This window comes from Corythoichthys intestinalis, chromosome 5 (assembly GCF_030265065.1).
Source record: "Corythoichthys intestinalis isolate RoL2023-P3 chromosome 5, ASM3026506v1, whole genome shotgun sequence".
In the NCBI taxonomy this organism is placed as follows: domain Eukaryota; kingdom Metazoa; phylum Chordata; class Actinopteri; order Syngnathiformes; family Syngnathidae; genus Corythoichthys; species Corythoichthys intestinalis.
This window is the reverse complement of record NC_080399.1, coordinates 59,602,002-59,628,863: the sequence shown is the minus strand read 5'-3', so window position 1 is coordinate 59,628,863 and position 26,862 is coordinate 59,602,002. Positions and strand designations below refer to the sequence as shown.

Sequence of the window (26,862 nt, the reverse complement as noted above, 5' to 3'; positions counted from 1 at the left end):
AATACTCATTCATCTTACTTTTTTGTGTATTATCAACTTCCGTCTATTATAGATTCAAGGGTACAGGCTTCTAAATTCTATTTTTTAAATGTAATTTACTACTTCTGGTAAAAGGTTGTTATGGAATTTTTTCAATGTCACCAGTGTTTTTTGTTCAAATTCAGCCTATAGAATAACTAATATAGGAAGAAAACAATTCAAAAAGAATTGGCATGATTTTGCTGTCCTGTATAAACTACCTTTAATCCAGTGCTTCTCAGTTATTTTCTGTTATGCCCCCGCCAGGCAGAGAAAAACATTCCGCGCCCCCCAACTCTCTGCCGCCACAGTAAATATACTGTAGTATTATTTGTATATAAAATTCTTATTATTATAAGAACACCTCTGCATAAAATTGTGTTCTTTTTAATATTCAAGAAAAAAGTAATATCAACTTGCAATAATGTGTAAAAATAATAATAATAAATAAATAAAAAACACACACATCCATACTATAAAAATACACTCAAGATACATTTTTTGACCATTTGATACAGGGGGAAAAAATTAATTTAATTAAAATAAATAAATAATAATAAATTCAAATTGATTAGCAACATTAAATCATGAGGGCAATATGCCAAACAATTAGACCGAAAAAACAAAAATTATTAGAACAAAAACTACAGTGTAATTGGATAGAGGGACAGTTTTTTGGGGGGGGTTTTTTTGCTTCAGGCAGTAGCCGCTCCTTTGCTATGGTGTGGGGTTATTTTGCACTGAGTAACTTGGTATGCCACCTTATATGATGCTGGCAGTGCTCGTTGGTTACTCCCACTGTACTAAAAGTCAAAGCCAAAGGCCAAATGTGGCATACGCTTCGTCATATCCTTGTATTAGCTTTTCATATCTCCAGTGCTCTTTACTGTGTGCTCTTGTTTGGTTAAAAAATACTGCGCGCACGCTAAAAATGAGAGCGGCACTGCCACCAACTGAGTGGATGTGCAGTTACACTTTATTCTAGTATGGTTCCCCAAGGTGACATGCGCCACCCCCAGCATCGCTCTGCGCCCCCCTGGGGCGCCCCCCTATTAGAGAAGTACTGCTTTAATCGTATGTTGTTATTAAATTAAAATATGATATTTAATTTAAAATAAATAAATAAATGAAATAATTATTATTTAAAAATACATTTATTATTTAATTGTAAAAAATTACAATGAAAACAAAATAGTAACGAGAGAAATATTTTTGAAAAATAAATGAATAAAAATACATTTTTAAAAAATAATAAAGGTTTTCTGTATGTCGCCACTCTTCTGCGATAACATCACACCAATGATGCTGTACACCAGCACAAAATGTCCCCTCTGTTAGTGTCCAAATGGCACCTTTATGAAAAAAAAAAAAGTGACCTAAAAATCCCATGATGCGCTTACTAAAATATAAATATAAAACCTTAGCCAAATCGTTCCAAGCAGGAAGTCTATTAGCAGTGACAATGAAATAAAACCTTTATTGTACATGGCCCAAGCGGCATTTCTTAAACTGGAACTAAAGATGTATTTATTTATTACTACCGGTATGGGTTTTTTTGTTTGTTTGTTTGTTTTTTTTACTTTTTTTTTTTACATTTTTATAACCTTAGATGCAATTTTACCAGATTTGCACAACAATTTGCATTGAAAACGGCTAGAATGTAATTTTTGGAGCTCTCATGTAGGCGTGCTGCTAAATGGATCTACATAATTTGAATAGCGTTTGCTCGGATTGGCCGTCGGTGAAGTGGGTGTGTCAATGGGAAGCCCGTGGGCATTGGCAATACCTGTTGACTGACGCATTGCTGAGACGCGGACTAAATTGTTCTTCGATGACACAAACCTTTACTATTCTATGATACAAAAATAAGTAAATAATAATAAGTCAGTTTTCACTCTCGCTTCAGCAGGTTCCGGTGTGTATTTCACTCAGGAGGCAAGATTTCACTAGGAGCTCCTGGTTCCAATGCACAATAACAGAATAAAAACAATAATTTTCTTTTATTGAAACCATTTGAGAGTTAACTTTGCTTGGGATCTTTGTCCTACTGAAAGGTACAGCCACGTTTCGTCTTCATCATCCTGCTGGATGGCTGCAGGTTCATATCAAGAATTTCCCCACACATGGCTCCATTCATTTGCTCCTTCAATTATGAGTTTCCCAATACCACAAGCAGTGTGGTATTTGGGAGCCCTTTTCATTTCCGTCTTACTTATTAATACTTCAAGTGCCTATGACAATATTAAAAAAGTCTTAAATGTTTCCTATGTGAATTAGAATCATATTTTGAGACGATTCAACTATATACTAGAACATCAATTTGGCAAAGCGCAGATGACGAGAAATGAGTCTTTTAATTTGCCTATCGTTATAGCACTCTAGCGTCCCCAGATGGAGGATAACGTTGGCAGGGTCACGATTTCATCTGATTTAGAATTCAGCCCATTAAAGGGGGAATAATTCAGAACAAACCTAAATTGCTAAATTAATGGTATGGTCATGAAAAATAAGTCTTGTGCTAAATGGAATATGAAATATTAAAAATGTATTTATTCAGTACAACATGGCAAAATTATGGTCTAAACTTTTCGACTTCTTGCACCTCCCGAACGATATGTTATGTTACCGGAGTTAGTCCGGCTTTTGTCATTTCCCTGCCCCGACTTCGGGGAGCGTAAACAAACCAGGAGGCATGACAGCTATCCAACATGCTAACCCGAACCGAGCGGCTTTTCAAAGTCTTATTCTCGCTTTTCGAAGGGAAAAATCACACAAAACCACCACGGATCATCTCACGGCGGCGGAGTTGTTGATTGTCTTCACCGCTTGGCAACACCCCCGGCGGAGATCAAATGACAGCTCGTCATTCCCCTGCTGCGGGCAGGAGAGCTCGTTTGCCGGGGAAGCAGCTGGAGAATGACCGCCAGACAAACCGGCCGACGTCGGAGGAACGCGTAGCTGCCCGAGCCCGACCGGAGGATAATGGCCTATTGCCATTGTTACAATTTTTCACCCTTATAATATTTTGCTGCCAAAGTTGTTGTGGCTGTAAACAAGCCCTCTTTTTCATTTAATTGGACTCTCAATGTTATCCACTGGTGCTAAATAAACAAGTAACATACTAAGCATACATGTTCAACACGAATATGGTGTAAAATAGTGCTTAACTACACGGAGGCGTAAACAGTGAGAGAGCGGCGTGCAGTTGTTACATTTAGTTGGACTCTCAATGTTATCCACAGGTCCTAAATAAACAAATAACGTATTATGCGTGCATGTTCAACACAAAAATGGCGTAAATTGGTCTTAACTACACGGAGGCGTAAACAGTGAGAGAGCAGCGTGCAGTTGTTGTGTGCAGCTAACATGGCAGGATGTGTCTGAGGAGAATTTTTCTAGACGTCTGTCCATGACAAAACGAAAGCAAATATTCCTTTATTTAAAGGAAGTTTGTAGTGTTTACTTTGTAATCGCTGTATTCGCGGCCTATTTTAACACAACCATGCAATTTCTGATGGGGTGCAAAATTTGACAGCACACCGGACATACGAAGAGGGCAACAACCCGAGTATAGCGCTCTCCTGGCAGGCAAGCGAAGAGGACCGAGGTGGGTGTCCGACAAGCCGCCGGTCGTCGGCCAAGTGGCATCCTCGGTGGACAATCAGCCACAAAATACAAGCCATCTCCGTATTAAAAACGTCTGCGCTGATCCTAGTATTTCGCATAATACAAAACACAATGTTTACGCACTTCCTCGTAAGTCCAATGGTCCTACCGTTTTCGGACTTGTTTTGGCAAATCTTGAAACCCAGAAAGGCTCACACGCCTCTCCCTGGTGCAGCAACCAAACCCTGCAGCACATTTGACTGGTGTAATGGGAAAAATAAACAAATTAATCCACAAAATCTGCAGTCCATCTGCATGCTATAAAGGAATGCTGTATTGTGAAATGCTAACCCGGGTGACGTCACATTCGCTTTCGTCCTCAAATCGAGACTAGCTGGAAGTCACTCATTTTCATGGCGCGGGATTCAAAAATTGAATAAATAAAACGATGGCTTCCACTCACATCCAAGAAGTCCAATTCATTCAGGAGCATAAAATACGGCACGAAATATGAAATAAACATGCTTTTTGCTTTCATAGGCACTTTAAAGCTCTTTGGCTTAACCAGTAATGAGATGTGTCTTGCTTGTAGGGGATGTCCCAATCTCCCCTGAGAACGACCTCTCACTTACATAATGAGTTGCCACAGCACACTACCACTGGTGTGTAACAAGCTAAACGATGATTGACATATTTGCGCCTTTAATCTTAGAGCTACCGAGCTTCTCTCAAAGCTACAAACCTTTCAATCATTCATTCATTTTCCATGCCGCTTTTCCTCACAAGGGTCGCGGAGGTGCTGGAGCCTATCCCAGCTAACTACGGGCAGTAGGCAGGGGACACCCTGAACGGGTTGCCAGCCAATCGCAGGGCACAAGGAGACATACAACCATTCACGCACACACTCATACCTACGGACAATTTAGAGTGTTCCATCCATATTTTTGGGATGTGGGAAGAAACCGGAGTTCCCGGAGGAAACCCACACAGGCACGGGGAGAACATGCAAACCCGGCCGAAGCCCGGGATTGAACCCTTGATCTCAGAACTGTGAGGCAGACGTGCTAACCACTCAGCCACCGTGCCGCCAACCTGTCAATCATTGTTAACTTTAAGTAGCCAGTAGTAAGAAAAGCAGTAGGAGGGAGTACTGTACGAGGGAGGCTGTACTACCATGAAGCAGAAAAACAAATATATTTTTCAATTAAAACCCCGATCCTTTCCACCCGATTCCGATCTTCTGAAAAATGGCGTGATCGGACGGATTTCCAAATACGTGATCGGGACATCCCTACTTGTTTGACCTCTTGGTGACAATGCGACCTATATTTAGGACCATCAATTTGCTCTTACCCAGCTAATGTTGGTTTGCAACAACTAGTAGATGTACTGGTACATGTAATAATTACTGACAGATTTCAGGTTTGTTAAACGGCTTATGGCCGATGTTGGAAAAAAGTCCATATATCTAGCCGGCCGATATATCGGTCTACCTCTAGTATATATACTGTATCAAGCAATTTTGTTCCCTAGTTTTTGAACGTATCCCTTATAATCTTATTACCAAAGTGTGAAACGGGGGATATTGGACTTGTTGTTTACTGAAGATATTGCCTTCAAGAAAAAAGGCTTCTTGCCATGCTACATTTTTTGGTGGCAGGTCTGCCTACTTACAGAATGTGTCGACGGGTTTGTCCCGAGTGTCATCAGTGGTGTGGTTTTATTATTGCCCATCATGGTTGTCCTGCATGTAGGATACAGTAAGAAGAAATAATTGAAAATTTTAAAAAATTAACTCCGTGTTGGTGACCAGTAATAAAGGTGTTGTTTGAAGTAACCTGTAGTTAGGACCATATAAAAGCTGTGTTATAGACTTATTTGCATGTATTTCCATTACTTGAAGTACTTAGTTCTGTTTCTGTTCTTGTGTGCAGTTTGATGCTGAATACCGTCGCTTTGCGTTCAAGAGGAACTGCCCAGGTGGCTTCAAAGAGTTTTATAGCCTACTCCAAACTATCCATCAAATCCCCGAAGTAGACATGTTATTAGGATACGCAGATGATCATGGAGACCTTCTTCCAATCAACAATGATGAGAACTTCCACAAAGCTGTCTCATCAGCAAATCCGTTGCTTCGCATCATCATAACAAAGAAAGGTGAGTATCGAGCTATAATTTCATTTTGATAAATAATTTCATCAGTTTGAAAGCTTTGTTTTTAAGGATACAGTGAATTTGATGGTTGAAATTTCATATAGGCCCTAAATTATAGCTGATCCTTGATAAACAAAGGGGTAAAGTTAATATTTAAAATAAAATCTTTTTAGAAGGCACAAATAACACTCTTTTATAGAACAAGTACAAGTATGTACAAGTAAATCAGTAATTGCACTTCTACACACACAGTAGCTATAATTAAAAATGCTACTATGTCCTGCTATCGCAATCCAGTTGTACTTCAAATACGGTTCAAAACCAAACTTCAGTCATGATTCACTCAAATATCATACTTTTTACAGTAACAGCATGCCATTACAACATGAAGACCGTATCAAAATAATATTGTCATAAGATAAATAAAATAACTTAAAAATATTTGAACATTTTTATTTTATGTATAGCAACTGTATTTATTATTTATATATATTGTACTGTACAGTGTTGTTTTTGGCAGCCTTTTTAACTTTTGTCTTAGTCTTAGTCTTTTGGACGAAATACTTATCAGTCTTAGTCATATTTTAGTCATTTCAAAATGTTTTCGTCTTCATCTAGTTTTAGTCGACAAAATCTCATACAAATTTCGTCTGTTTTAGTCGACAGTAACTATAAATGTTTTCGCATTGAAGGAATCTGACCTTTTAGCCAGATTGCCAGAATGACACCAGCCAAACCGAGCGCTGGCGCAACTCCAACGGCCCAGGCCGGCGAAACTCCGACAACCCGGCCAAAATGCCAAACTCTGCGCGTTCACCTTAGTCTTAACCCCTTGTACTGACTCCATTTTGAAAGCTGGAAGAAGGCTTAAAAACACAGGTTGACAATTTATTCATGTCGACAGCGATCAAACAGCAAGGCAAACGGCAAATAGGTCCTCGACAAAGAGGCAATTCTGGATCCAGGGTCAGCAAAACAACAAGCACATCGGAATGTCCCCGAGAAGCGACAGTTGTTCGCTAAATGTCTTTTGGAAGTCTGCGGTACGGTGGGCCGGACGAAGGGTGTGCCAGGGTGTTGTTTAGGATAATTCGTCTTTTGCAGATTTGGGTGGTCAAGTTTTTGCGTCACCGTTCGTTGCTGGGTCATGGTTACTGAGGTAACTGAGGCGGGAGGTTTGGCGCGCCACACCGTCTGAGAGGCACTGAGCTATCAAACTTAGAGTTGTTTTTGTTATCGGGTGTTGTGGTCGTACAGGACGTCTCACCATTTGTTTTTTGACTCTTCTGAAGAGCTGATTGCGGGATTTGGTGCTGTTAGACGTGGGCTTGTAGATGTCTTGCCTATCACCTAGTAGTCAGCGTCAATCTTGCTCAGTCAGCTGAATGACACACTGGTTTGGCTTCCATGGTCAGAAGGCGTCATGTAGCTCTTATGCCCTATGTCAAATATATTCTGCTTGTTTTCCTTATACTGTGATATAAATGCTATTTATTTTATATTGGGTACGTTAGAGTAATACAAACTAACAGTCAAACAGTAAATACGAGAAAATATCATCAATCATGGAATATTATCTTAAGTGTGTTAGAGTAATACAAACAGTCGACTGGTTAATACAAGAAAAGATACTATTCCCTTCAGTCTGTAAAATTCAAAAGTTCTAGTCCAAAAATAAATAAAAGTTTCCAACAATTTCGAATGAACATATTTTAGAGAGATGAGCACATATTGTAGCATCTACAAGCACAACGCCTACTTTGCAATGATAATACACACTGAGCAGGAAAAGCAGTTTATTATTTGCGGTTAAACCTACCTAGAAGGCTCGAACTGTATGAAAAAAAGAAGTTGTCTGAGCATTTAACATCATCTAGATGTTATTCGTATATTCATATCCTTGGCTCTGCTTTAGACTGGCCAGTGTTTTAAGACGGCGCTTGCCATTCTGAAGCTAATGGCAACGCGAATGCTACACTAACGCTAGGTGCTACATTTACCGTCTGATGCTCACTCAACACAGACTTTTAATGGCTAAAGCAACATTACATTGATAAGAAAACTAATCTTGCTATGATTCCAAACAAGCAAGATGGATCACAGCCTAGCTTGAGACACATTCTAAACTCCGGTGAGGAGAGTGACAGAGTGGCGCAGTACATCTCACATGAGTGACACGACCCAAACACTGCTACGATGCAACGTGATGTACTCCACATACAATATGAAAATGTCATGCATTGTGAACATGACAGAAACAATGTCGCATTTCGTCTCGTTGTCGTCTCGTCAAACGAAAACTGGCATTCGTCTCCTTGTGTTCTAGCCACGTTTTTAGCTCGTCGCATCATTGTTATGAAAATATTGCTCGTCGACGAAATATTTTCGTTATTGTCATTGTTGACAAAAACAACACTGGTACTGTAGTACTAACATAACTACTGCATGTTCTTTGTTGGCTTGATCAATAAGTTTGAAAACATTCCCAAATCAGCAACAACTAAAAAATTTTTCTTCTCCTCCATCTTGTGTGTTCTTAAAGAAGATGAACCTGTAGTTTTTGGCACCAACTCCCTCCAGAGACGTAAAAAAGGCCTAGGTTTGACAGGACTCCGTCCCACTGGCTCATTGTCTGCCCACTCAAAGAGCAAGATGAGTCTCATGATTGGCCGACCACAGAACTTCCGTCAAATTTCATCGATCATTGACGTGGATATCCTACCTGAGACACACCGTCGCGTACGGCTCCACAAACATGGTACCCATAAACCACTGGGCTTTTACATCCGAGATGGGGCCAGCATGCGAGTGACGCCTTACGGTGTAGAGAAGGTAAGATTCATCATTGGCAATATTTCAAAGTTTTGCTACCTTGTGACTCTGTTGAAAGAAAAAAATCCCACCTCATGAAACGAACTAAACATTGCTGGCATGAGTTACTGGTGTCTCAGTATTGCCAAACACAAAATGTCACCTGTATTTTTCAACATACAGTATCATCAATTCAAAACATACAATAGCAAATCTACTCACCCAACAAATTGAGGAGAAGATTACCATTAGCATCCACATATAGGACACCATCGTACATACTTTGTTTACCCTTTATTTCTAGTCAAATGCTACCAAAATCCTTAACTTTTGTTGCTAATTGGAGTTAAATAAATCTGGCAATAAAGTATAACAGTCTGTTTTTCTTTTGCAAAAGTGCTGTGTTTCCAAGGGTTCCGTGAGCATGATGCCACATTTGCAAAAAAGATTGACACGCTATTCTGTCCCTGAAAATTGTCTCTAATCTCTTGAAGGAGAAGTTCAGAATTTTTTTACATCAGGCTTAATCTTCGAATTAGCGAGGGTTTGTTAGTCGATGTAGTTGATTTCAACAAATTCTGTGTAGTTTGTTAGGTATTTTTTAGTTTCAGGGCTCCGGAATGGGTAAGCTAGCGTGAGTCAGTTAGGCTGTCTTAGTCTGCCAATGAAAAAATATATGCACACATGAAAATCATCGATGACCCATGCAATGAATAGTGTTGGCTGTGTTTAAAATTTACCAATGCATGTCAATAATTGCAGTATGAACAGCAACATTTGTAATCCAGAAGCTCTGCAGAGAAGCAGGGCGGAGTGATGTCACATCGATTTTTTTCACCGCTGATTTTTTTATGTCGCGGCCAGCAGCAAGTAACCAGTTTATGTTGTTCCTTGTTCTTCATAGAGAATTTGTTGAAACTTTCCTTTGCCCATTTCTTCTGTTTCCACAGCCTCTAAATGCACATTTTGCCATGTTGCCGGCCGTCAGTTAACTCAGCAGACTGATGCTGCATTTGAGGAAGGTGGGAACTGGGAAGTCAGAGTTTCTAACCTCCAATCTGGAAAATATCATTGGAACGCCTCCACTATTTGATCGCTTACGAGAAGGCAAGGTTTGCACGATGTCAAAATGTCCTTCGATGGGTAAAATAAAAACAACTTGTCGCGATCAGCCATCTTTGCTGTTAACATTCGCTTGGAACGCTTTGAGGTCGCTTGTGGTACCCTCCGAGGGGGATAAGTCCGACTTCCCGTCTTTGAATGCAGCGTGAGAACGAGTGGCTTCTCTATTGTGGTCGTGTTACGCATCCAAAAAAATAGTCCTGCAGAATGAAATGAATTATAGCAGTTTTTTTTTTTGGTGACATTGTTTTGGGCGCATCGGTGTTTTGGAACAATGGTCAGCATTTTGAATTCATTTAACTATGTTGGATCTGTTCGGGCGGCACGGCGACTGAGTGGTTAGCACGGTAGCATCACAGTTCTGAGATCAAGGGTTCACAGGCCTTCCTGTGTGGAGTTTGCATGTTCTCCCCGTGGCTGTGTGGGTTTTCTGCGGGGACTCTGTTTTCCTCCCACATCCAAATAACATGCGTGGTAGGCTGATTGAACACTCAAAATTATCCATAGGTATTAGTGTGTGCGTGAATGGTTGTATGTCTCATTGTGCTCTGCGATTGGCTGGCAACTGATTCAGGGTGTACCCTGCCTACTGCCCGTAGTTAGCTGGGATAGGCTCCAGCACCTCCGCGACCCTTGTGAGGATAAAGCGGCATGGAAAATGAATGAATGGATCTGTTTGTAGATTTGTATCGTTTTTCATTGGCATGCTAAGTTGGCCCCACTAGCTTAGCCACTCTGGAGCCCTGACACGAACAAATAACTTACCACCTGCACGGAATTTGTAGAAATCACCTTCAACAACTAATAACCCCCCGCTAACTCGAAGATTAAGCCTAATGTCAAAAATCCTGAACTTCCACTTTAAGTTCTCCTCACACCAAGTCACTCTTAAAGGAGTAATATGTAAAAAAATGTACTTCAACCAGGATCAAAATATTGAAGCGCACAACATTCTTTTCCTTCCTCTTTGGGCTGCCAGATAAGCGCTTTGCAATGGAGAGTCAAGCTTTGATATTATACCAATGTTGCATTTCAGTCAGAAACTAGAAAATGCAATTTCTGGAGAAAGTGCGTGGATAACATTGCTGGTATACTTGCAGTAAAGTACAAGCAAGTACACGTACTTGTAGTACAAGTACATGGAAATACATGTGTTTGTAGTACAAGAACACACAAGTACGCGTGCTTGTAGTATTAGTACATGTACTTGTAGTACCAGTATACAAAGGTACGCATTATTCTATTACAAGTATACATAAGTATGCATACTTGTATTACAAGTACACGCAAATACAGATACTTATGGTACAAGTACACATATATGTAGTACAATTATTCCCAAGTGCACATACATTTTCATACTTGTAGTACAAGTAACCATAGTTGCGGACAATTAAGTACATGTTCTTGGAATATAAGTAAATGCGCTTGGAGTACAAGTTCGCCACATATATTGATAGATTGATAGATTGAATACCCAAGCACACATACTTGTACACGCAAGTTCACGTACTTGTGGCTTAAGTGCACGCAAAAACAAGTACTTGTAGTACAAGTGCACATAAATTTTCATAGTTGTAGTACAAGTAACCATAGTTGAGTACAACTCAGTATATGTTCTTGGAATATAAGTAAATGTACTTGTAGTACAAGTACATGCAAATACATGTGTTTGTAGTACAAGTACACGCAAGTACGTGTGCTTGTAGTATTAGTAAATGTACTTGTAGTACTAGTACACAAAAGTACACATTCTTCTGTTACAAGTATAGACAAGTATGCGTACTTGTTTTACAAGTACACGCACATACAGATACTTGTAATACAAGTACACATTTATGTAGTACAATTATTCCCAAGTGCACATACATTTTCATACTTGTAGTACAAGTAACCATAGTTGCGGACAATTAAGTACATGTTCTTGGAATATAAGTAAATGCGCTTGGAGTACAAGTTCGCTACATATATTGATCTCCTTGTCTTATTTCTGCAATTTAGTTTTCGAAGCCGACAGAGCTCCGGCAACCTGGACGAAGAACTTATGCCGTAATTGGCTGATTGGGGGAGGGTTAGGGTTCTGTGTTGGAAATCCTTCCAAAAAACGTTTTTTTTTTTTTTTTTTTTTTTTTTTTTTTTAAGTCTATTAAAATATTAAGGGCAATTAATGAATAACTGGAATGCAAATCTTACATATTGCTCCTTTAAAGTAATTATTTAAGATAAGAATGAAGGCTTTAGATGGATTCAGAAAAGGATTGTTCATAGAGGTATGGATTCGCTTAGTAGCAAAAGCTTGTGGTGATAGCAGAGATCTTTGACACGTCAAATAGTAAAAATACATAAACCAAATTATAATTATACATTTTATTTCAAGCGCCTTTCAAAACACTCAAGGACAACTGTAAAATAGATTAAAAATTAACAAACACAAATTAAAAGCAGTATACACAAATTATAAACAGTATATAAGTAATAGAAAATTAAGACGCCGAAATAAAACAGAGTTAAGGATCAAGGTGGGTAAGAAAATTTACCACGTGTTTTGAATAGTTTCTGCAGTTTCTGGAGGGATTTATTTGGGAGACCGAAGATGAGCTGGGAGGTGACTAGACAGCAAACAGGAGTGGCGGCGGTGTGGGGGGGTGAGAGAAGGAAGGAGACAAGAGATATTACGAAGGTGGAAGTAGACTGACTTGGTAGTGTCGTTAACATAAGATTGGAAAGAGAGCGTGCTGTCGAGGATGACACCCAGATCCTTGAGTGGAAGGAGTGATGTGTATGTTATTGATGGAAATAGAGAAGTTATTGTCATTAGTGAGCATGGCAGGGGTACCTACAAGAAGAATTTGGAGCTATTGGTGTCATCGGCTTCGCAGTGGAAGTGGATGTTGTATTTACGGAAGATGGATTTGAGGGAGAGAATGTAAATGATGAAGAGGAACAGCCCCAGGACGGAGCCATGGGGCACGTTAGCGAAGACAGGGAGGAATTTGGAATTTGTGGGGGTCAAATTTCGTAATTTCGTAAATTTCAAATCGTCTGTGGTCAGAGATGTAGGAGTTGAACAAAAGCGTGGGCTGTGTGGGTGATACCAATAGAGGAAAGTCAGTCAAGGATAGTGTGAGAAATGGTGTCAAATGCAACAGTAAGGTCAAGGAAAACCAGCATGGAGAATGAACCAGAGTCGGAAGCTACGAGGATGTCGTTAGTGATTTTAAGTAAAGCTGTTTCAGTGCTGTGAAGGGGGCGGCAACCGGATCAAAACTGCTCATAAATGTTATTGGTGATGAGGTGGTTATGGAGTTGAGATGCGACTGATTTCTCAAGAATTTTGGAAATAAAGGGTAGATGGTGCTAAGGTTATTGAAATTGGTGGGATCCAAGCCGGGTTTCTTAAGTATGGGTGTGATGGGAGCAGTTTTAGGAAATACACATGAGCATATGTTCACTAACGGCAATGATTATACCTGGGCAAGTATATTCAACTTTGGACCATATGAAAATCTTTTACTCTGACCAACGTAGTAGCAAGTAAAAGTAACTTGTTTTTTTCATTATTTTTCAGGGAATTAAGGCGAGAGGGTTGATTTAGAGCAGTGCTTCTCAATTGTTTTCTGTCACGCCCCCCCAAGGAAGACGTAAATGTTTCGCGCCCCCCCAAATTCTGCCGCCACTGTAAATAGTATCATTTGTCTACAATATTACTATTATAAGTACGTCTCTGCCTCACATTGTATCCTTTTTTTTCCTATTAGAGAAAATAACAGAGATAAACTTATAAAGTATAACTTTATTAACATTGTTTTGTTTGTAACAGAAAAGACTTAACGCCCATCAATTTGCCTGAATTTAAAAAAAAAAAATTCACATCCAAACTAAAAAATACACTCAAGGTACATTTTTGACCATTTGATACAGAAAAATAAAATGTAATAAAATCAGTAAATAATAACAAATTAAAATTGATTAGAAACATTCACTCATGAGGACAATGTGCCAAAAAATTTGACCGAAAAAACAAATCTGAATAAAAGAAGGAAAAAAAAGTGTCCTTGGACAGGACAGTTTTTATTTTTGCTGCTCACAGTATTTACCTCCTTTGCAATGGTGTGGAGTTAATTTGCAATGAGCATGCTAACAATGCTCACTGGCTTACTGATATAACACTGACAAAGCAGGACGATTGTTGGCAATATTCGGCACGTTTTCACTGAAAAAATCAAGCGGCTTAACAATGAGATTGGGGTCTAATGTCTTTAAGTGGCGTCTTAATTGATTTGGCTTCTGGCTGTCTGCTATAATTATTTTTAGACACAGTAAACAGTGGTCTTTCATCATCCCCCACTGTATTAAAAGTCAAAGCTAAAAGGCAAACGGCACGAAAAAAGCGCATTCACGGCGGCCGAGGTAGAACCGTAGGTGAGGGCAGTCGTCGTGACGATCCCAAGCCGAAAATGGCACTTCTCGGGCGGCGACGTGAGAACCGGACAAGACAGTGGGTCGCTGCGTGAGTGAGTCCGGTCGGAAAACGGCTTTCGAAAATGGCGGTGGCACACTGCTCTTCATATCTGTTGTCTGTGTGTGCTGAGTGCTCTCCTTAGTTCAAAAATACTGCGCGCACTCCGAAAATGAGAGCGCCACTGCCACCTACAGTACTGAGTGGATGTGCAAGTACACTTTATTCCAGTACGGCAAAAAAAAACCAAAAAAAAAACATGTTCCCCGAGGTCACATGCGCCCCCCCTGGCATCGCTCTGCGCCCCCCCAGGGGGGCGCGCCCCACTATTTGAGAAGTACTGATTTAGAGTTATCCAAAGCATTCCTTCGCTTTGAACAAAACATGGACTTGGTACCGGCAGTTACAATGTTCACATGTTTTTTACTGACTTCATTCCTTTTCCTGTTACAGGTTCCAGGAGTGTTTATATCCCGCCTTGTGCGAGGTGGTCTTGCAGAAAGCACCGGGCTCTTGGGAGTTAATGATGAAATTCTAGAGGTCAATGGTATTGATGTCACAGGAAAATCGTTAGATCAGGTAATTGCTATTAATAACACAAAATTATTTCGATTGATTCCAAAATTTTTTCCTCTTTTAACTCACATTGTTTGCTCCAAACTAACCATTTGTCACTCCTTCCTTTTGAACTCCTAACTCAAGTATCTCAGATGATACCAAGCCGAGGGGTTTCTTCTGCATTTCTCCCGCTTCATGTGAACAATTTTGAACAAAGATATCATGTAACATTTTGGGAAACTTGAGTAAAATTTTGCAATGTCCTTTTTTACAAATATCACAATAGATCCGACAAATATTAAATAATGTAATTTCAAAGGTATATTGCCCATTTTGCTAAATTTACTATAGTCTGAAAGAGAAACATAGAGATAGATTCTGTAATGGTTATTCTGTGTTCTGTTAGATGAATAGTACTACATTGGAAAGGCAATTTCAGCACTAAGGAGCGTCAAAAAATTGGGAATCACAAGTTTCAAAGAGATTGATAAGCTATGGTTGGTCACTTGCTAAAATGTATTTTCTTTCCAAGACGACAGGGAGTTCAGGGGTTACAATGTCCTCGACCTATGACAATTCGACGTTACGGCGCCCGTGTCTCGTCCGCCATTTAGTCCCCAGCGTCATAGTTTCTGCTTAGCTAGTGCATAGTGGTTCTCTGTGTCTGTTCAACGGGAGGATCTTGGAAGAAAAAAGTTCGGTCTTCTCGCTGGGACCAGGGGCGGACTGGTAATCTGTGGGTTCTGGAGGAACACAGAACGGCCGGCGGCCGCCATTCATTATACATCACTGTTTTTATCCCCCCTAGCCTCTGATTATCTACAGTTCACATCCAATCCGACAGGTGGCAGCGATGCGCCTGGCTGTTCATCACCAGTCTGATAGAAGAACGAAGAAAGCACAAAGTAGCCTTCATTGGTTCTTTGTAGAAACAAACTAGCGACGAGCGTTAATGCACAATATGGATGGTGGTGGCAAAAAAAAGAAAAGAAGGGTGGCGCGGAGAAGGTTAGGGGAGAAAAAAATTAAAGAAACTGGAGAGTGAAGCATTAAAATGTCATAAGTTGACAAATATTTTCGCAAGCAGCAGTCTGGCTGCAACGGCCACGTCGGGTAACAGCAGCCCAGCCCCCGGCGATGGTGAGAGGGGCAGCGGGAGCCGCTCTGACGTGCAGCCGGTGCAGGGAGAGAGAAAAGAAGAGGTAGGGTGTAATGATAAGCTGGTGGAAGTTCCCCAGACAAGCGCAGGGCAAGTAAAAAGGGATGAAGAGGGTCACTTGCTCGGTATACTGCCAATTGTTATCCACCAAGTAGCTACATTTTAAATGAAATAAATGACAATTAAAGGGTTAGTGCCAGCTAGTCCGTTTTCAATCGTGTCAAGTTACAGTATGCTAGTCCTACTATCACTCTCCTAAGGAAAAATATTTTAGCTGTAAAACAACGTATGCACACGCAGCAGCAATATTAATTCAGAAGAAATGTAACAAAATATTAATAAAATGAATGGTTTTATTTTAAAGTTAGTTAAATTAATATATTTTTTTAATCATGTACATATCATTTTGTTTTCTGGTTAATACTTTCCAATGAATGTTATGTATCCAGGATTTGTCTTGAAATGTTTATTGTATTTTCATTGAAATTTATTATTTGTATGGCTAGATTAATTATGGCAGGGGTCTCCAAACTGGTCGTCAAGGGCCGCTGTGGGGCCTGGTTTTTGTTTCAACCGATCGAGTACCGACAGTTTAACCAATTAAGTTTCTGCTAAAACAAGCAGCACCTGACTGCAATCAACTGATTACACTTGTAAGACACCAGCCAGCTAACATTGAATATCCTCCGATAAAACACAAGGCTTTGTTTTTTTCTTGATTTTAGATGAAGTAATTTGTTTAAATTTGTGAAACTGTAACAAAGAAACATGCATGCATTCAACATACTGCACAATACATGCCAGTATCCAAATACCACGTAGACACTACACTTAAGCTACAAGCTATACGTAAGTATCCATACTGCAGGACTTGTTAACAAATTTCGTTCATATAGCTTTTCCCCATAAATACACATATACTACATTTTAACAAGTTGGTATGGATGTAAAATACTTATAGTTTCCAATGCAAAACGTAACAGAAAGCACTCAACAGCGTCAATGTGACCAAAAGGCTGTGTAAAGTGATCCCTCGCTACTTTGCGCTTCAAACTTCGCATCCTCAGTCCATCACTGATTTTTTTCTTCAATTTAAAAACAAATTAAATAAAATGTGAGCTGTCCTTAGCTAATCGCAAAGTTTCTCTCCCTTTTTGTTGGTCAGGCAGTGAGTGCACAGGAGTTGCTTATTAAAGTTAACAATGATTGACAGACAGTTAAGCTTTGATCTTGCATGAAATACGGGTAAGCCGAGACTTCAAAGCGCCGCATGCGTCTACATCGTTTAACTTGTTAAACAGTTGCTGTGGCAACTTATCGTGTGTAAGTTCGCAGCCCGAGCAGATATGAGTGGACTCACTCAATGAAGCATTTAATAAAGACAAGCACTTTTCAGCTTTTCTTCTAATGGAGTGGGCGTCTACATTTTTTTGTTTAAAAATAACTCAGTGAGACAGTAACGTTTAAAATCATAATTATTCCATTTGAAGTGATGACCGTTCAGTAAGATTTATATATATGTTTTTTTTATTGTACTTTGAGAAAAAAGTGAAGGAAAAAAACTTGTCTTAAATGTATCTCTTTCCCATGATAAATCTCAATACATTGAAAAAAATATTTGGGGGGGGGGGGGTTGGAGCGCTACTTAGCGGTTTTTCACTTATCGGGCGGGTTCTGGCCATCATTAACTGCGAAAACCGAGGGATCACTGTATTGTGAACGTGAATAAGCATGTGTTCCAAAATGCATCACACGATGGATACAGTGAATTATGACCACAAGGTAGCAGTAACGTACTGTAAAACGTCAACTGGCTCTAAACACAAGTTTTTATTTATTTATTTTTAATTAAAAACCCGATACTTTTCACCCGATTCCACTTCTCCTAAAAATGTCCTGATCAGCCAGATTTCTGATCACATGATCGGATTGAGATATCCCTAATATGTAGAGTATATGACATATAGCATGAATGAAATATCGGTCCTCTCAGACCAAGTGCAATATTGAATGAAATATAAAACAAAAATGTTAAATAAAAAAAGATATGGAAGAAGAAAAAAGTCTATTTTCTCTTTTTACAGGATCTTTTATTCTCTTAACAGAAGATGACAACACACAATTTAGGAACAAAAAGAAAGCAATAATCAGATTTATACAATCATTGAGGAAAGAGTAATTAAAAGCTGGCCGACCAGGATAAATGTTCCCGAGAGCAACACGCGGAGATTTGACCCTCCGAGAGCATACAATTTATATTTGCCGTTCTACAAACAGTGCAAAAGCACTACGAAAAAAATGTGAGCTAATTTGTAATCCTGAACACAACACACCCTGTAATCAAAACAATACTCGTCTCCAGTATTCACAAAGTAAACAGAACAGTGTTATGGGACAATAAGTAATTATGTGTAATACAATGTGAATTGAACAGATATGTGTTTATGTGAATAAAAAATATATATCTACAGTAGTCAGAAATGTTCATATGATTAAATGCCAAACCCATTTATATACAGCCACAAATATGTATTTTTAATTGAGACCTGACACCATTCCCCACCCCATCTAATTTCAGGTGACAGATATGATGGTGGCCAACAGCCACAATCTTATAGTGACAGTGAAACCAGCAAACCAGAGGAACAATGTTACGCATCGTGGGAGTAAATCCGCAGGAAATTCGGGTTCTTTTGGCTCCAATGGATCTACAAGCTCTGCGCTATCACATGACTCTACGAGTCCTGCCTCTCACAGCACCCCCATCACTGCAAGGTTAGTGTTGCCTTCATGTGGTGTCTTGATTATGCTAAATATCACTTGTTGAGTCGAAAATTTTATGTGAAAGCTCCCTCAAGTTGGATTTTTTTTACTGAAGAACTTATGATACCGAGTTTCCGTGATGGGACAACCTTTTACTTTTCAAAGGCAGAGTGGAATAAAAAGTTGTAAATGGTAAGAACAGGCTGGACTCAAATGCAAGAGACGACGGGAGAAATGCCGTTTTCAATGACTGTTTTATTTTACTGGCATTTAACACAGACAAGCTTCCATGTCCAAAAGAAATCAAAGTAACAATATAAGATCTTCGGCAATGTAGACTTGGAACAAGAACATGACAAGAAAAAACTTACTGAAAACGGTGTCTTAGCTTCCTGCAGCTTCTCTCAGAAGAAAGACGCACTGGCAATAGACAAGGAACAAGAGGGCAATATAGAGCACAGGTGTGGGCACTCAGGTGATTAAGGGTAAGGCAAGACAAGACTGACAAAGGTGAACACAGAGCAACAAAAGGAACGCACCAAAATAAAACAGGATGTGAACCAACATAAATCAATGCAGCCAAGTAACAATTGGAAATACCTTCACATTCTAATATAGATCAATACAATAATAATTTCAAATAATCTGTAGAATTTGCTATACTTATAGTTAAAAGAAGAAAGATCTACAACATTTAGCCTTCATGTGAATCATTTAAATACAGTGCGACTGTATTTAGTTGTATTACCTCCTTCTGAAAAGTGATTGACATCTGCGTTGGATTGAGTCAAACTTTTGGCACGTGCAAATTAGTACTAAGCACTCAAGGACAATTGGACTAAATACACTCCCCCTGTATTTTTTGTTGATGACTCAGAAACCACATTTTTTTGGTCACCCAGCTTGCTTTCTATTGTGTGTTGTTGTTGTCTTGTTGAAACACATCCCTAAAGCATTTCCTCTATGACATATCTCTACATGATACAATGGGGCAAATAAGTATTTAGTCAACCACCAATTGAGCAAGTTCTCCTACTTGAAAAGATTGGAGAGGTCTGTAATTGTCAACATGGGTAAACCTCAACCATGAGAGACAGAATGTGGGGGAAAAAATGAAAATCACATTGTTTGATTTTTAAAGAATTTATTTCTAAATTAGAGTGGAAAATAAGTATTTGGTCACCTACAAACAAGCAAGATTTCTGGCTGTCAAAGAGGTCTAACTTCTTCTAACGAGGTCTAACGAGGCTCCACTCGTTACCTGTATTAATGGCACCTGTTTTAACTCATTATCGGTATAAAAGACATCTGTCCACAATCTCAGTCAGTCACACTCCAAACTCCACTATGGCCAAGACCAAAGAGCTGTTGAACGACACCAGAGACAAAATTGAAGATCTGCACCAGGCTAGGAAGACTGAATCTGCAATAGGTAAAATGCTTGGTGTAAAGAAATCAACTGTGGGAGCAATTATTAAAAAATGGAAGACATACAAGACCACTGATAATCTCCCTCGATCTGGGGCTCCATGCAAGATCTCACACCGTGGCATCAAAATGATAACAAGAACAGTGAGCAAAAATCCCACAACCACACGGGGGGACCTAGTGAATGACCTACAGAGAACTTGGACCACAGTAACAAAGGACAGTAACACAATGCCCCGCCAGGGACTCAAATCCTGCACTGTCAGACGTGTCCCCCTGCTGAAGAAAGTACATGCCCAGGTCCATCTGCGGTTCGCTAGAGAGCATTTGGATGATCCAGAAGAGGACTGGGAGAATGTGTTATGGTCAGATCAAACCAAAATTGAACTTTTTGTAGAAACACAAGTTCTCATATTTGGAGGAAAAAGAATACTGAATTGCATTCGAAGAACACCATACCCACTGTGAAGCATGGGGGTGGAAACATCATGCTTTGGGGCTATTTTTCTGCAAAGGGACCAGGACGACTGATCTGTGTAAAGGAAAGAATGAATGGGGCCATGTATCGAGAGATTTTGAGTGAAAATCTCCTTCCATCAGCAAGGGCATTGCAGATGTGGCGTGGCTGGGTCTTTCAGCATGACAATGATTCCAAACACACAGCCAGAGCAACAAAGGAGTGGCTTCGTAAGAAGCATTTCAAGGTCCTGGAGTGGCCTAGCCAGTCTCCAGGTCTCAACCCCATAGAAAATCTGCAGAGGGAGTTGAAAGTACGTGTTGCCCAACAACAGCCCCAAAACATCACTGCTCTAGAGGAGATCTGCATGGAGGAATGGAGCAAAATACCAGCAACAGTGTGTGAAAAGTTTGTGAAGAGTTACAGAAAAAGTTTGACCTCCGTTATTGCCAACAAAGGGTACATAACAAAGTATTGAAATGAACTTTTGGTATTGGCCAAATACTTATTTCCCAAAATGATTTGCAAATAAATTCTTTAAAAATCAAACAATGTGATTTTCTGTTTTTTTTTTCACATTCTGTCTCTCATGGTTGAGGTTTACCCATGTTGACAATTACAGGCCTCTCTAATATTTTCAAGTGGGAGAACTTGCACAATTAGCGGTTGACTAAATAGTTATTTTCCCCACTGTATCTTAGTGGATCCCATGCGTCACAAATGTGAAGCAATCCTGAAAAACAGTGGTTTAGTTCAAAGGGAAACATACATCAACATATCAATCTATACAATATATAATGTGTTTACTCTCATATGGTGTCAGAGCTACTTCGTGTGCAGTGTTGGGGTTAGTTACATTTTTCATTTTTGAAATATATTACACATTACTCTCAGAAATCGTAATGCTTTATAACACTTTATTACTTCCTGAAGAAAAATAAGTACTGACTGAACTAAACTGTAAATCCTTGAAATTGAGAAAGTTTCTTTTGTTCGATAGGTAACAGGCTTTTACACGCTTTCCTAAAGGTGAACACTTGCTTTCAACAAAATGCACAAATACAGATGTATAAACTGATTATTTGCCCACAGAGAGAGCACTGCTAATTCGTGAGCGTCACTATCTTTGTTTTTTCTGTGACTCTTATAACAAGTGCTCTCAAATACTGTCATGTTATTGTTGTCCACTTGGTGTCACAATCCTTACATGAATAGTGTTCCAGAAATGTTGCTGCTGTGGAAATAAAGCTTTACTCCTCCTATGATGACAAATAAGGCATATTCTACTATGTATTGTCACAGTATGTTGATCCAGGAGACAGTCAAACACGATAGTTCTGCTATAAATATACTATACACTACAATCGTAAATGTTCAGACTTTTGCCATTAGCTGTGCCAGTAAATGGTGAAATTGTACTGACTCTTCCAACTGTATTTTTGCAACAGTAATTCACAATTTTTGGGCTATCAATAGTATATTCCAATTCTCAGTAAACACCACACCTTCATTTTTTAAATATTATTAATTATTTGCCTTTCTGTTTCAGTAACAGCATTGTTGAGGGTGACAGTGATGAAGAAGATGATGATGATGGTGACCTCATCCTGGAAAGTGACTGTTTGACATTCTATTCATCTGGAAACAATACGAACTTGACCAGTGAAACATCGCAAGACAGCCCTACGGTTCGAACCCTTCAACAGAGTGTCTCCATGCCCGAATACATGGCAGCAAATCTGAGATCCCGTCAAAATGGCCACCCGGGTCACAGCATTCAACGGAGTATGAGAGAGGGGAGTCAACATAATAACACTGTAAACACAGCTACTGTATGAATTTTCCTGACTATCACAGAGCGTAACATAATTTTTCTTGATGGGTTTCTACGGATGATTCGCTGATACCTATTCCAAGATTTTAAATGTATAAGACTCATCGGCAATAATGATTTCTTTTACTATGCTGGTCGGGGTGCATCATGAACCTGTATGACATCAGAACAGTGGTTCTTAATCTGGGTGGGATCGAACCCCAGGGGTTGGGTGAGTAAGTCTAAGGGGTTCGGCGAAGGTGAAGACACACAGGGCCCAATTTTCATACGCTGACTAAAGGCAAAGTGTTGTCTTACACTTGGTTTTGGACTGATTTGCAGTAGATTTACAGTTTTTATTCCATTACATCCAACTGGTAGCCCTCTGTCTAATGGGGGGAGAAACTGGTTTCCTGAGGGGAAGGTTGACTCGCACTTGGTATGAAAAAGGATAACCGACCTACAAGCAGCGTGGACTGCGCTGCTAATAGGAAAAAAAAAACATTTGCGTAAGTGTACATGAAAACAAAAAAAGGAACAATGAATGACTTTCATTTTCCAACCTAAAATTCAACGGCAAAATCATTTGTAGTAAATTAGAAATTTGAATGGCAATTCACTTAGATATTAGCTCGCTAGCTCAGCTATACAGTGGTACATCTTCTTACGAACGACTATACATACAGAATTTTCAGGTTAAGATACTTCTCCACAGGAAAATATTGCCTCTTGTTACAAAAGCAATTTCAGGAGATGAAAGGCAAAAATACAGTATGGCTGGTCCTCATAGCTCCCACTTTACTGAACGTAATATACTTATAACCAATGTTCCCTCAAATTTTCATGTGTCTGAGCAAACACACAAGCTCCCTGAGCACACTGTGGACCACAATGAGTAACATCAGATGGGTACACAGTGGCCACACACTAGTATCACGCCTGTTCAAAACCTTGGTTACATGGCTTATTAAAAGAATGAAATTACAGCAGCAATTTTCATTAGTTTACTTTTCATATACCGTAATGTCTGGACTATAAGGCGCACCTGACTATAAGCCGCCACCCACCAAATTTGACAAGAAAACGGCATTTGTTCATAGATAAGCCGCACTGGACAATAGCCGCAGCTGTCCTCACTGAATTATGGGATATTTACACCAAAAGATATTATCCGGTTACACTTTATTGGATAGCGGCATCATAAGACCAAATTAACCAATAGGCTGCAAAGCTTCATTGCTTCAAGAAGCTTCATTTGGCTATCACTGCTCCCTTGGGGGAGACAGTCAACCTCTGTTGCCACCTGCTGTCAACACTGATGTTGTACATTAGGCCTCCAAGCATGCATTGCAGCGCTACAGATGTAAATGACAATCAATATTCATGGTCTCTGCTAAATATTTTTTCAGTTACTCTCCCAGTTGTTTCATTAAGTGGTATTTGGTAACACTTTCTTTGACAGTGGTGCCATAAAACTGTCATAAGACCATCATAATAATGATTAATGCTCATCATACCATGATGAGCATTAATAAATGCTTATGACAGATGTAAAATTAACTCACTTTTTAATGGATGTATAAGATCTGAGCTGGACACAAATGGAGTGTTGGTGACAAAATTTTCCTGATGATACTTAATGACATTCATTCATTCATCAATTCCCATGATAGTGTCATAATCATGTCATAATTATGTCGGTCTAATGGCAGTTTTATGACGCTGCTGTCGAATAAAGTGTTACCAATTAACCCAAATAAATCAATAAATAAGCCGCACTGGACTATAAGCCGCAGGATTCAAAATGAGGGAAAAAAGTAGTGGCTTATAGTCCGAAAATTACGGTAATTGATTTGGCCCACTTAAAATGAAAAAGACAAAAATATCATTCATGAGATATGTACTATGTCATATGTGAGAGGCCTGCTTTGGCCTGGGTCCACTTTAATTTTTTTTTCAGGTCATTCATTGTGAGACAGAAGCAGCCCGGCAAAACGCCACACTAAAAAATAAGTCACAATATCAAAATGGCGTACCTATTGGCCAAAACAAAATGTTTACTGAATATGAAATGTGAACGGCTTCACCTTGCTGGCTCGAAACTGGTCTTTTAGACATCCACGCCATAGTAGTATAGTAGCTCCATTCTTCACATTTTTTCCTCCAAGTTTTTGGTTCCGGGAGAGTATGAAGAAAACATCCTTTATATGTCGTAATGTCTAGAGTCGTTTCTACAAGTTTTATAGTAGCAGTCAATAATCGGCATGTCATTTTTTGAAAGATTACCGGAGAAAGAAGGCCGAAAAATGATGGTTTGCATACGAGGGCGTGTATATAATGTCCCACTTCCGCTTTACGATGTGACGTCACGGTCTAAAAATAGCCTACGTGCGGTATGCCATTGTAACATGTATTTATAACATGTTTGGTTGCATTTTTATGCATTATGAAAGATTGATTTCTGAATTATGAGGGCCTTGGAACGGATTAGGGCATTTTCATGCAAAACGCATTTTTACTTACAGAATTATCAAGTTACAAAACTACTTCCAGAACCAATTAATTTCATAAGTAGCGGTACCACTGTATCAGTTTTTAATTTGAAATAAACTCGTGGGGTTTCGGTACCTTAAGCAAGGTTAAGAACCACTGCTTTAGAATCTTAGCAGCCATTATTTTTCATGCGGTTGTTAACAATTCTCAAAGTACCCTACATACAGCGTTATTAGGCTGCATTCCAAATGTGAAAACTTTAATGAAAAATATATAAATACATTTACAGTGGACCTCCACTATTCATAGGAGTGTGGGACTCTGGCGTGAAAATGGAGCATTTCCACAAATAATTGATGCTGCTGTAAAAGTGCTTATGATTTTCTTTATATATTCAAAAGTACCAGAAATATATCAAACTTAAATAGCATTTCAGATGCTTACAAACTACCTGTACGTAATAGTGTACTAAATAATGTACAGTGCTCTTACATACAAATATAATGATGATGATGATGGGGGGGGGGGGGGGGTGCCCTACTATTTGAGAAGTACTGGTTTGAATGAATTTTGAAAAACACAGAAAATCACAAGTAGCCGGTTTTTGCACAAATAACGGGGACTAGGTAAATTTGCAATTGTCGAATGGTATGAATACGTAGTGGTCCACTGTAATTGAATCTTCTTTATTATGAAAGGAAGATAAGGCAGATCAGTCGTAAAAAAAAAAAAAACATGGCCTATATATAAAGTGTTATACAGTCTAATGACAACGCATTAACTATGGAAATACGTAATTGACAGTCAGTTGAGGAAAAAGCCAACAACCGGATGCATTAAAATTAAATTGTCCCTTATCCTTGAGTGGCCAAGGCCACTACTGGCAAAGTTCACTGTAAAGTTTTAAAATCTCTTTTTAAGTTAGGGGAGAGACATTGTTTCTACCTAAATATTGTATATAGTCAATATATCTCCTTTTTAACCAGCTCTATGTATTGTAGGGTGATGGGAATGAGGACAGCTAATAAGATATACGGGGATGGTAGGATGTGTAAAGCATACAAAGTGTTTTATGAACTCTATATCAAACTGTGAAAATTCTAAAGCTTCATTGAAATAAAAAATGCAATCTCGATGAGTCTTTATTATTGAATTTTTTTTTTTTTTTCTTTGCAAGGTACTTTAAATACTGCACTTTACAGCATCAACACTTTGTCAAGAGTCAAGAATCTGCATTGGACAAGGTGTCAAGAGTGAGAAATCTGCATTGGACAAGGTGATGATGCTGGAACTTTTGTTTGGTGCTGTTCCAGTGAGATTTACAAAGAGAACTGCTTGAAGAAGACATCAAAATTCCCTCAGTCCTTCATGATATGGGGCTGCATGTCAGGCAAAGGCACTGGGGAGATGGCTATGGTTAAATCTTCAATAAATACACAAGTTTACATTGAAATTTTAGACAGCTTCCTTATCCCTTTAATTGAAAATATGTTTGTCATTTTCCAAGATGACAATACATTATGCCACAGAGCTAAAACTGTTAAAGCATTCCTTGGAGAAAGACTCATCCAGTCAATGTCACGGCCTGCAAATAGCCCAGATCTCAACACTATTGATAACCTGTGGTGGAAATTGGGGGGGGGGGGGATGGTCCACAGCAAGAATCCGACCTGCAAGGATGATCTGCCAACTGCAGTCAAAGAGAGATGGCACCAAATTGATGAAGAATACTCATCAAGTCCATGCCTCAAAGACTGCACGCTGTCACAAAAGCCAGAGGTGGGGCTACTAAATACTACAGATGTGTTTTGATTGTTATTTCTTTATTTGTTTCTCATAATTCCATATTTTTTCCTCTGAATTGAGTGATTCCATACATATTTCCCTGCACTTGCTCTATAAAATTAACATTTACTGACCACCACAATGTTTTTTATTCATTTCCTTTTAGTGTTTCTGAATGCTAAAGAGTTGCACTTTTGAACCAATTCATTATTTTTTCAAGCTTTTTATCTGAGTTT

General features: G+C 39.2%; 1 protein-coding gene across 2 annotated transcripts in view; it reads left to right on the top strand.

Annotated features, from left to right (window-relative positions):
* pard6a (par-6 family cell polarity regulator alpha) overlaps positions 1-25,989 on the top strand; it is a 31,343-nt gene extending 5,354 nt beyond the window's left edge. Inside the window, exons 2-6 of one of the 2 annotated variants that reach the window (XM_057837349.1) lie at positions 5,559-5,781; positions 8,324-8,610; positions 14,624-14,749; positions 18,466-18,662; positions 22,085-25,989. In XM_057837349.1, coding sequence (XP_057693332.1) covers positions 5,559-5,781; positions 8,324-8,610; positions 14,624-14,749; positions 18,466-18,662; positions 22,085-22,373 — 1,122 coding nt within the window. In that variant the 3' untranslated portion in view covers positions 22,374-25,989. Of the gene's footprint in view, positions 1-5,558; positions 5,782-8,320; positions 8,611-14,623; positions 14,750-18,465; positions 18,663-22,084 lie in introns of both variants that reach the window. The other variant, XM_057837348.1, reaches the window with a different exon arrangement.
* The last annotated feature ends 873 nt before the right edge of the window (positions 25,990-26,862 follow it).